At 38.7% G+C, this 12,341-nt stretch overlaps 1 protein-coding gene and 1 non-coding gene across 4 annotated transcripts in view; both read left to right on the top strand.

The window, feature by feature from the left end:
* Window positions 1–327: 327 nt before the first annotated feature.
* Window positions 328–412, top strand: LOC112479215. The gene has a single exon (XR_003046104.1). It is a non-coding gene; the product is annotated as a small nucleolar RNA SNORA1 (small nucleolar RNA).
* Window positions 413–3,625: 3,213 nt separating this feature from the next.
* Window positions 3,626–12,341, top strand: part of LONRF3 (LON peptidase N-terminal domain and ring finger 3) — a 135,599-nt gene continuing 126,883 nt past the window's right edge. Inside the window, exons 1-3 of one of the 3 annotated variants that reach the window (XM_025046133.1) lie at window positions 3,626–3,914; window positions 5,280–5,330; window positions 7,343–7,459. In XM_025046133.1, the coding sequence (XP_024901901.1) occupies window positions 7,344–7,459 (116 nt within the window). In that variant the 5' untranslated portion in view covers window positions 3,626–3,914; window positions 5,280–5,330; window position 7,343. The remainder of the gene's footprint in view (window positions 3,915–5,279; window positions 5,331–7,342; window positions 7,460–12,341) is intronic. The other 2 variants (XM_025046136.1, XM_025046137.1) reach the window with 2 other exon arrangements.

The following is a 12,341-nucleotide window of genomic DNA, read 5'->3' as shown; positions in this document are numbered from 1 at the left end:
GCACTCAGTGAATGGCAGCCTTTATTATTGCTGCTCTCCCAGCACAGGTGCTGCTGGAGAGGAGCTAGTCAATGAGATAACAGTTCACACTGCTGAACTGACATCCGTCTAGTTGATGAGATCAGAAACCTGGGAGACATTCTAGATCAATTGCTTCTCACTCTCCCAAGCTGCCAATTATTATTTAGACCATTCACTCCTAACATGGCAGAAAGTGAGAGATGGGTTTCTTTGTAGTTTCACCCATGTCATATCAGCAAAACTTAGGTTTAGGTGTTTCAAATTCTCAGTCACTCCATATGCATTTGCAAATATTAAAATCAATATAGCCCCTGTGGCTATATTGAGACACAGGTTATGCTTCCATTACAGTAAGTTTATTGCAGTGGTGACAATGAGACCTATAACATTTCTTTTGCTAAAAATTAAATAAAATAAAGTAAATTAAATATAATTGCCCTGTGAAATATGAATGTTTTAGGTACCGTTTGGTATTTTCTTTCTATTAAAGAATAATTGAGAGTAATAATAAAGTATATTATTTTCAATTGCTATGTGTCGAACACATCAATAATGCAGTAAGAATTATTAACTTCATTTTAGAGAACACAAGTAAGTCTCAGTAAGAGATAGAAACAAGACTAAGGTTACATAGCCAATAAACAGATGGTAAGTCTGATACCAAAGTTTGTGAACTTTCCATTATATATTTCAAGTAAAAGTACTGACATTACTGAGAAAAAGTGTATTGCATTGGAAGATCAGTTATAGGGGCAGAGGTAATTGGCAGATATAAATATTTGATAGTTTCCTGTTTGTCAAACACAGGTTAAAGCTTTTTGAAAGTTTGTGAGTAAAATACTTAAATTTTACTAGAGTTTGATTTTAATATCCCGAATGGATCAAGATATAATTTAGTTTAGGAAAATATAATTGAAAATAGAATCTCTTTAGTATCGTTGCTATTTGAAACTCAAGGAATGACATGTAAAGTTTTTCCTTTTCGGTCTGCCAGAATGTTTTATAAAACTATTTTATTTATTAAGTAATTTTAGAGTTGTTATAAAAGTAGAATATTTAAAATATCGCCAAACTATGTAAAATCGTTTACATGGTTAATATTTAAATAGCCATAAAAGTATACAGAAAGAAAATTTAAACCACAGGTAACACTGAACATGTTGGCATATTTCTTTGAAATCTTTTTTATAATTCTGTATGAGTGTAGATATATGTATAAATTACTTTATTGAGGTTACACATTCTATAGTTTTACATATGACGTGGTTATGTTTTGTTCTTTTTTTATTAATAAATGTAATAATTTCAAGAGCAGAAAATAAAGATTGTTTGGCAAAAAGAGGAGTAAAGGGAGAATAAAGCCTGAGCAAATATAAAAACATAACCCCCAAAAAACTACAAGAAATAAACACTGTGTTGTTACTGGCTGACAAATACCAGTTATTAATGGTAGTATGTATGATTATTTCCATAGAAAAAAAGGCAAAAGAATTGGTGGAAACATCTGAAAATAAAATAATGAGGGACATTAATATAAAATCTGAAAGACCTAGGAAAAGAAAATGATAAAACTCTTTTGAGTGCACTATTAGATTTGAAAGGAGAGAATTCGAGCTTAGAGGATGGTGAGCATGGTAGCTGAGGGAGAGAGGAAGACATCACCATAAAATCACCTACGCCCCAGTCACATCACAGGCTGACTGCACAATTACAATGCAGAGACCCTTTGCCCTACTACACTTGCACAGTAGCTCACCGGGAATAAAACAAATATGATGACAGCCAGGGGTGAGACAGGGGACATTTTGGAACACAAAGGACCGTATAATCCAAGAGGTCAGAAATGGCTTCTCATAGGGGTTGATGTATGGGCCATAAGACTAGTATCCATAGCAACTGAAAGCTCAAAGAAAAGGATCGGAACTCCAACCAGTGTGAAACCTATGTACGTCACCATTGCTGTCAGAGAGCCCCAAGCAGGAGATTCAAGAGGCCTCAGAAGAGCACATTGTTTCCAAGTAGAAGGTCTTGAGCTATGGTGGTGACATCTCAGCCTCCTCTGGATCTCTGTGGAGCCTTAAAAACTGTCAAATGCTGGTTCCCTGAATATTACCAACACACTTGTTGATATGACAAAGCTGAATTTATTGTTTACCTGAGTAAGGGAGAACCCCATCTCTCAAAGTTGTGGTGTTTCAGGGAGGAAAGGAAAGGTCAGAATTTACTGAGAAATAGAAGTTTGGTTTAAGGCAGAGGCTCTTTCAACCCCGTGATTTGATTAGGATTGGGTAAGGATCATGACACCAACTGTAACACAGGAGCCCCAGACCTGGAACTTGCACCTGAGTTTGGATATTCCGGAAAAACCACCAGTAGGACCAGAGTGGTGAGAAATGTTGTTTGTTACTCACGAGGCAGTGGCAGCGGTCGGAGCTGCAGGAAGAAAAACTGCTGCTGATCAAGAGCAGCAGAGCTTTTTATGCCCACAAGCAGAGGGAGGGATTATCTTATTGGAGGAGCAGCCTCCTTCTCAGATGGATGGGAGCTAGATGTGCTGCTTGGTTACAGGAGCAGATAACGTCCACAGGAGCAGCAGACAATGTCTTTGGGAGCAGGCACTGCTGAAAGCTCTTTGTGTGCTATCTTCCTTGGCTGCTGGCTGGGCAGCTGTCAGTCTCCTGAGTATGTGGAAGAGCTATGTTCTGAGTTAACCCTACACCAACAGTCTAAGATTTGTGAAAGCAACAAAGGGAGGATTTTAAGGAGAGAGATTCAAAAAATTTTAGGGCACAAACTGTTGATGCTTTCCATTTCTTGAAGAGTTGATGGGTCTTTGGAGAAGTTCCTGTAATGAAGAAAGTATTTGGCTGGACAGGGGAATCTTGGAAAATACCAATGGTAACAGTGGACTAGGAAAGTCACATTTATGTACGGGGTGGTTTTGTTTCTGTGCCCCGGCTGAGTATGTGGATAAACTGTTTTGATCCTTATATATAGCATTTTAATGACTAATAACCTTAGGTATGTGTCTATTTTGTGATGTCAAAGTCCTTTAGTTTTCCTGAATCTCAAGGAAAGATGACAGCTACTCTTAGGTGTGTGTTAAGCCCTGAGAAACAAATTAAATCTCTTTCAGCAGTCCATTCAAACCTTTAGGTGGATATTTTATTTAATCCTCACAAACACGATGCAAAATAGGCACTATTATTTATCTCTATTTTATAGAGAAAGAAACGGAGGCTACGGCATGTAATAATTAGCTCACATTCATGTGGCTACAAATACATTTATTTCCAGAAAGATCAAGAAAAACTACCCTCAAGAAAACTACCTTATTCTGTTCCATTGTGCAGAAAGGAGCTGGGTTCCAGGTTCAAGGTAATGATTTGGCCATTCTGTCAGAAGGGTGTAAGACTAAGGCCTTCACCTACTCCAATCTGGGTCTGGGTTGGCTCCCGTCGGCTTCACGAGGACGCGCAGTCCCTGCAGCACAGCCGTTTTCGGTACAGAGTCTTCGGCCTGGGCCAGCGCTACTACGCAGATCAGAAGCCACTGGTTCACTGGTCTGCGCAAGCTCCGGCACGCTGGTGTCCGCGGCGCCTGCTTTGCCCTTTTCTGGTTGCCAGGGGGCCCTACGACACAATCGTAAGTGCGGGGGGTGTGGAGAGTGGAAGGGCGACGGCAGCCACGTGACCAGGGAGCCGTGCGCAGGCTAGTAGGGGACCGCCATCTGGAGGCCAGGACGGCTGCGAGCGAGCTCAGATTGCTCCCCTAACTCCACCGCCTTCTCCTTTCGCTCTGCGTGGGCCACACGGTGAGGCTGCAGCGGTGAACGCGACTGAAGTTCTGACACACGTATCTGTAACATCCTGGCGACTCTGACAAGCAGCCGCGTGAGTTTCCCGAACACCGGAAGGCCCTGGGAGGAGACACTTCACCCTGATTTGTGGCATTTCTTGCCCTTCCCGCAACGCAAAGGAGGGACTTGGTCCCAGCCTTCCCCCTAGCTCGGAGCGGTGCTGTTACATCCCGGTTACACCTCCCCACCGCCCTTGGAAAGGTGTGCTTTCCCCTGGAGTACCCCCCGCGGGAGCGGGCTTAGGGGGTGGAGTTTGTATCTTTTGACTTATGGATGGCAGGACTTCTTGGCACTGAACAAGTTGTCCCCCCGCCGCCTCCCCCCAAAACCCCAACATTTTCACAGGTATGCCATAATAGAACAGTTCACCCGATTATGAATAGGGCTTGAGAGTTGCAGGAAGTGAATTTGTTACCTGACTAGTTTATTGCTTAGAGTAGGGGCCTGAAATATATTTACACGTTAACTGGCAGAGAGACCACGGATTATCCAGATGATACACTGGGATCACCCAACCAAAAGCACATGGAATCCTCAAAACATCTTAGAGTTTCACAGAGAGATGCTGGCTTTGATTTCTGTCAGCACTACCCCAAGCCTCAACCGACAAAAATGCTTTCAGAAACTTAATTCAGAAAAATTCTTACCAGGTCTTGTAACGGGATAGTCCAACTGGTGGAAAAAGTTGATAAACTAATGTAATAGACTGAGAGACTTTTTAAGAGCCTTATATTTTGCATACCATAAAATGCACTAATTTTAAGTGTACAATTGTTTTTGTAAATTCACAGTTGTGCAACAATCACCACAATCCAGTTTTCAAACATTTGCATCACCAACCCCTGCAAATTTCTGAAAGTCTGTTTACAGTTGATCTCTCCTTCCACCTCTAGCTCTAACAACCACTTTTCTGCCTTCTGTCTCTATATAGTTGCTTTTTCTGCACAGTTATCATGAATGGAATCATACAATGTGGCCTTTTGTGACTGGCTTCTTTCACTTATCATGATGTTTTCCAAGTTTATCCAAGTTGTAGCATGTATCAGTACTTCATTCCTTTTTATGAATGAGTAATATTCCACAGTGTGCATATAGAATGCTTATCCACTTATCAGTTAATGGGCATTTGACTTATTTTCAATTTTTGGTTATCGTGAGTAATCCTAGTGAGAAAATTTGTGTGGACGTATGTTTTCAATTCTCCTGATTTCACTAACTTGTGCTGGTGCTTCCCTAACACTCTTAGCGGACCTCTAGCATAACACTTAGCACACTGCCAGTAAGCTTGGATTCATTCTCTGTCTCTCCACTGGAGAGGGCAAGGAACGTGTTCACTTGTACTCTGGTATAGAAGTGGAATTTCTGGGTCATATAGTAACTGTATGTTTAACTTTTTTAGGAATTTACAGATTGTTTTCCAAAGTGGCCGCACCATTTACTATTCCCATCGGTAAATATATGAAGGTTCCATTTTCTCCACATTCTCACCAACTCTTATTTTGTCTGGTATCTCATTATGATGTTAATTTGTCTAGACTGAGTGGTATTTGATTTAGCTAGTGTCACTTCACTTTAATGAATACCTTTTAAAATATTTAAATCTAGGTGTCAAAGTGAATAATACATGGTTCCTCCTTGCAAGAAGCTCATGGTTCCTTCAGAGAGACATATAGAGAAACAGATAATTGTAGTGCAGTGTGTTAAGTGCCCTGATGGAGCTGAGCACAGGGTGCTGTGGGGAGCAGAGAAGAGGGACACCTAACCTAGGTTGGGGGGTAGATGGAAGCCTTTTCTAGAAAGAGCTTTAATGTGCCTCCGGTTTCCTTTTGTGCAGTCTTATCAAAATTATATAGGTACATAGTTTTTAAAAACTCAGAGTTTTACATGGTTTGCTATTTTAAAAAAATTAAAGGAGTCCCCAGCCTTCCTCCTCATTCCCTGCTCCCCACAAAGCAATCACCTTCTATTATTTTAACTATTTGGATATTTACCTCTATATCTTTAAATAGCATAGCATGTTTTTATTTGAGGAAGAAAAATAATCAGCCCTGACATAGGCCAAGTAATCACCATCCTCTTTTGCACTGATTTCTAAATGGGTCAGCCCCATTAAATATTAATACATGATTAATTATGAAAGCCACAGTCACAATGCAGCCTACCTTCCTGCAATTTAAATGAAAGAAAACAGGTATTACCAACAGGTACTGGAGTAACTGAAGTAAGACAAGATATATATTTTAAAGGAGGGGCTAAGGACTTGTTTTCCTCATTCATACTTTAGTACCATATAACTTCAGTAAGCCACAACCGAATTGCAACTGTTAACTATGAAGAATTGTATTTTCACTTATAAAGTTTCAAAGAAAAAGCCAAATCACAGGCAAGTAGCATAGTATAGGACAGAAGTTGGCAAACTATGACCTGTGAGATAAGACTGTTTTTTCAGATGAACATTTATAATCAGTTCGATGGTAAGGAACACTAACTTTCAACCAAAATTAAACCAAATGTTATTTTTCTTCCCCATTTTTTTCATTAACAGACCTGTATTACAAAGTATTATATTTGGATTTCATCAATAAAAAAAAATATGGAAATTTATTTTTTCTGTTGTTATAGAAGTACCTACATAATATCCTCGGTTTTGTTTCTTGGCCCATAAAGCCTGAAATATTTACTATTCAACCTTCACAGAAAAAGTTTGCCAACTTCCAGTTCAATAGTCTAAAAAGAGGAATGAAAAGCAATTGCCACATACTTGCTGTGTGACCTTGGGAAATCACTTTGCTAGCCTTGATTTTCATTATTTATAAAATAGAGATAAATGGTGATGGGTAGATGAGATAACCTCTATGGTGAAACTTCCATCCTCTAAGATTTTGATCAAGTAATTATGCAAATATTTATTGAGCTACTACTATGTAGCAAGAACTGTTAAAAGCATTGGGGATATAGCAGGAAACAAAATTCCTGTCCTGAAAAAGATTACTATTCTAAATGAAAAGAGACTTAAGATGCAATATGTGGTCTGAGATTGGATCCTGATTTGAACAAATTGGCTTTATAGGACATTTTGAGGAAAAGTAGGGAAATATGAATATGGGTGGGCACTAGATAAGATGGAAACTAACATAGAATGGTAGAGGCCATTAACTGAAAAAAAGCATTATGTGCAGTATTATCTCATTTTGGTAGAAAATGCATATCTGTATTTTAAATACTTAGAAAATACCTGGAAGGTTATGTACTAAGCTGTAAACAGTTGTAATATCTGGGTGGTGGGAATATAATGTTTATTTACTTTTGTTTTCTAATTTTCTACAATGAACATATACTTTGTAAAAAATAAAAGATGCTTTCTAATTAAAGAAATCTCTTCCTGGAGCTTACATGCTAGTGCCTCTTGTAAGTATTAATATTGCCATATCTGTCACTTTTTCCTGGGGAAACACACGTAAGAATGGAGAGTGCTCCCTGTCCCCGCTCCTTGCAAGTAACAAAGGATGAAGGCGTTCTCTGTGAAATGGCTGTAGAATGTAAACTGATGCCACTGGTATTTCTCTTGGGGTTTTACTGGTAAGTAAAGCTTTCTTATACCTAAGAATGGAGTGGGATTTTGTAGTGTGGCCAGCATTTGCCCTGCAATAACATGGGTAAGTAGTTGTGACAGAGACCATATTTGACTCAGAAAACCAAAAATATTTACTATCAGCCCTTTAAAGAAAAGATTGTGGATCCGTGTTCTAGGCTCACCAGAACACTATATCGGTAGGCATGTCTGTGTGAAGAGAATGCCCACTTTACAGTTAAATTGATAAAATTCTGATTTATAAACTTCATTCCCTCCTGAGCTTTATTAGCATGTTAGTATTCCCAATTTCACATGACTCGGGGGTTACTTACAAGATTGGACTTTATCCTCCAAAGCTGAAATGAAGGCCAGATTATAGAAAAACAGAAAAGTCATTAAGGTAAATGACAGCCTGTGAGCCCTATCAATAGCTTGCTAGCTCGTGCTTTAAATTTAGTTTAACTGCCTCCTCCCAGAAGCTTCCTCTCACTGTATCTGATTTCGCTGTCGTGCACCTGTGCACCCATAGCACCCTTCGCAGACCTCTATCATAACACTTAGCACACTGACCTGTGAGCCTGGATTCATTCTCTGGCTCTCCACTAGAGAGGGACCATGTTCACTTGTTCCCTGGTATAGCCCCTGAACCTAGCATAATATCTAGCATATACATAGTAGGTTACTAGCTGTGTATCCTTGGCCATGCTAGTTCTCTGAACTTCACATTTCTTGTCAGTAAAATGGGGATAATAATAGTAGTAGCTACCTCAGTTGTTATGAGGATTAAATGTGTGTGTTAGCAATTCAGTGAGTACTTGTTGAATGAATGAATTACATATAGGAAATTGTTTAGATTATGCTGGGAATTGTAAAAGTCTGTATCACCAGTACCTAAAGTTTGCCTTGTTTAGATCAGCAACGCACTTATCTTACATTGCCCACCTAGACTGGGGGCAGCATTCATTTATTCTGTCAGCACATATTTATTTATTCTGTCTGCCCAGTATGTGCCTGTATTATGCTAGATATTAGGGATACAGCAGAGTATCCACAGTCTCCACCCTCATGGAGATTACATTCTAGTTGGAAAGATGGGTCAATAAACAAGTAAAGTGATATATAAAAGTATATTACAGACTGTGATCAATGATAAAATAAATAGACTAAATTGTAGTAATTGAGACAGGCTGTGACATATCTGGTGATTAGGGATACCTTCTTTAAAGAGGTGGCATTTATCGTGAGACTGGGAGAATGAGCCAGCCATGAGAGGAGCTGAGGAAAGAATTTCAAGCAGAGGGAATAGTAAGTGCAAAGGCCTTGAAGCCAGAAAGGATATGGCATGTTAAAAAATGGAAGGAGGCAAAGAGGGTCGAAGGATGAAGAGGTTGGGCTCATTCTAAGAGTAAAGGGAAGCCATTTAATGAGTTTAATGAGAGTGAAATTATTTATCATTCTGTTTTTAAAAACTTAAAAAAAATTCCATGTGGTAGACAGAATAATGCCCTCCCAGCCCCCTGATATCCAGAACCTGTGAAATAATGTTACTTTATACTACAGAAGGGAATTTTCAAATGTCATTAAGTTAAGGATCATGACAGGAGATTATCCTGGTGGGTCCAATATAATTACAAGGGTTCTAAGAGGAAGAAATAAGGACCAGAGTCAGAGAAAGGAGATGTGATGATGAAAACAGGGCTCATAGAGATTTGAAGATACTATGCTGCTGGCTAGAAGATGCAAGAACAGGCCATAAGCCAAGGAATACAGGCAGCTTTAGAGGCTGAAAAAGACAAGAGACCAAACAGATTTGCCCTTAAAGCCTCCAGAAAGAACGCAGCTCTGCTGACACCTTGACTTCAGCCTGTGAGACCCATTTTGAAATTCTGACCTTCAGAATTGTAATATACATCTGTGGTGTTTTAGCCTCTAAGTTTGTGGTAATTAGTCACGGGAGCCAATACTCCCTGTGTAAAAAGATAAACCCGAAACTAATGAGATTAAGTAATTTGCAGGGATGGATAGGAACAGGGTAGAAAGGACAAGGAAATTGGAATGGGATAGAAGGGATGGGAAAGTGACATTTTCTGAGTTTATCTTTTGTATATAGTTCTCATTTATAGAATGAGATTAATATCTCACAAACTAAAAAATTTTAAATCGATATGCATAAAGAGAGGACCCAAAATGGAATACAAACAGAAACAAATGCATTTAACTGTATTACAAGTGAATAACAACCACAATGAAGGGATGGGAGGAAATAACTAACCTAAGTGTAATAGATTGAATTTTGTCCCCTCAATCCATATGTTGAAACCTTAACCCTAGATGTGACTGTATTCGACAATAGGGCCTTTAAAGATGTAATTAAGGATAAGTGTGTGGCCCTAATCCAATATGACTAGTGTCCTTATAAGAAAAGGAAGAGGTACCAGGGATGCGTGCATATAGAGAAAAGGTCATGTGAGGACACAGCGAGAAGGTAGCCATCTGCAGGATAGGGAGAGAGGCCTCAGAAGATACCAACCCTATTAATATCTTGGACTTTTAGCTTCCAGAATTGTGAGAAATATATTTCTATTTTTTAAGCCACCCGTCGGTGGTATTTAGTTATGTCAACCCGAGTGGACTAACACACTAAGTAACTTTGGAAAAGAGTATTTTGACTATATACTCTAAAGTAGTGGTTCTGAAACTTCAGTATGCACTGGAGTCACCTAGAGGGCTTGTTAGAACTCTGTTTACTGGTCCCTGCCTCCAGAATTTCTGATCGAATAGGTCTAGGATGGGCTCAAGAATTTGCATTTCTAACAAGTTCCCAGGTGATACCAATGCTGCTGGTCCAAGGACCACACTTTGGGAACCACTATTCTAAGGCCGAAGACAAAACAAAACTATATAAATCCTATACTCTTAGTAGGTTTTCCACAGGGGTATAGATTAACAATTCTAAATCTACTTTGTGTATATTCTGGTATCGAGCAAATAAGTAAATATATTGTGAATAATAAGAATCAGATTTTACTCTGTAATAGGAAGGAGTTACACATAAGGAAAGACAGAAGACTAGTGGTGATTATAGGTATCAGTATGAATGCATTATATATATTTATATATGTATTATACACACACACACACACACACACACACACACACACACACACCACAACCCTACACTTCACACAGAGAAAGATAGAAATAGATGTTTGTGTAAATACACATATTTCCTCACTCTGTCTATAAGTGGCAACACCCCAATACCAATGAGGACACCTAGCACTCAGATCTTGTTTTTAAAAATACCATTCTCCGAATAAAAGGAACAAAGACTCTTGGAGAAATGGCTAATTCCAGGGCTGGGACAGGAAGAGTATGATGAGCTTGGAATGTTTTCTTCCACCAGTAAGGAAGTGCTAGTGGAATAATGAGAACATTTAAAAAGGATGCAGTAGTCAATTTGAAGGGGTTCCCAACGGCAAAATCTGGGACAATTTAAGCAACAAAATAAGTAATGATAGTAATGGGTTATAATCCATAGAATAAACTAAGAATTTGTGAATCCGTACTAATATAGGGAAATAACTGAATAAATAAATGAGGAAGAAAGAAAAGCACTTGTTTACAGTAGAATTCCAATTAATACAGAAAGAATAATGGGAATGGAAACTTATCATTTGGAAAGCACCACAGTAATAACTTTCGAGCGAGAATCATTAATGGATACTAAAATTAATGGATAAAATAATATGATAAGCAGTATATTTATATAGTCTCAAAGTATCTCTCTACAAAATGCCTTTTTATTACAAAGGGCAAAGGTGTAACTTTATTGTGGAGGAACCTGGCAGACACCACCTTAGCCAAGTGATCAAATTAACATCATCAGTAATGAACAAACTGATATCATGTGCCTCTTGTTAGGGTACACTGAGAAGGATATGCCATCACATCTGTAGTATTCTTGCCAAAACATAACCTAAACTGAGTCATGATGAACCATTAGACAGACCTCAAATTGAAACTGGTCATTGTTTTTCAAACTTGTCATAGTAATGAAAGACCCCCCCACCCGCCGCCCAAAAAGACCAAGGAAATCCAGATTAAAAGAGCCAAAGGAATCATGCGTGATCCTGGATCAGAAAAAGGACATTGGTGGGGCAATTGGAGAAAATCAAATACTATCTATTGATTATGACATTGCATTAATGTTAATTTTTTTTATTAATAATACTGTACTGTGGTTATGTACGATGTTAATATTTGGAAAATCTGGGTGAAGTGTATATGGGGATTTCTTTGTACTATTTCTGCAACATTTTTTGGTAAATCTATTTCAAAATGTAAAGTTGAAAGTGAACTGTGTTATTTAACCTCCCTCCCCCCGCACAATATCCATGGGTGCTCTGACTGCAGTGTTACTTTTAGAGAGGCCAGAATATAAGTGGGTAGTCTGCTGCACTAGACTAAGGGAGAAATGGTGGTGGCTCAGACTACAGGGATGGCAGTGGAGATGGAGAGAGGTGGGTTGATTCAGGATACATTTCGACATCTTCATGGGAAGAACATTGCACAAGAACAAATGGAAAGAAGAACAACTTCATTTGAAAAGGAGGTTCTCTGGGGATTACCTTCAGATAAAATATAGAATAGAATATACCCTGCATGCCTATAAGTGTTTTCATTAGATATTGTGGATTCAGAATCCTTTAGTATGTAAGCTAGACTATTTATCATGGAGTTTGTATTTTATCTTTTTTTCCCCATGGTTTCTAGTCTAAGGGAAAACAAGAGAAGGGGCTTTCTTTGTTCCCCTCCTGTGTTTGCCTCTGCCAAGAACTTTTCTCTTGTTCAAAATAAAGTACAATTTATTTTTTAAAAATAATA

Source organism: Pteropus alecto, unplaced genomic scaffold (assembly GCF_000325575.1).
Source record: "Pteropus alecto unplaced genomic scaffold, ASM32557v1 scaffold280, whole genome shotgun sequence".
NCBI classification, from domain to species: Eukaryota; Metazoa; Chordata; class Mammalia; order Chiroptera; family Pteropodidae; genus Pteropus; species Pteropus alecto.
The sequence above is the reverse complement of the archived record's forward strand: the minus strand, read 5'-3'. Positions and strand labels throughout refer to the sequence as shown.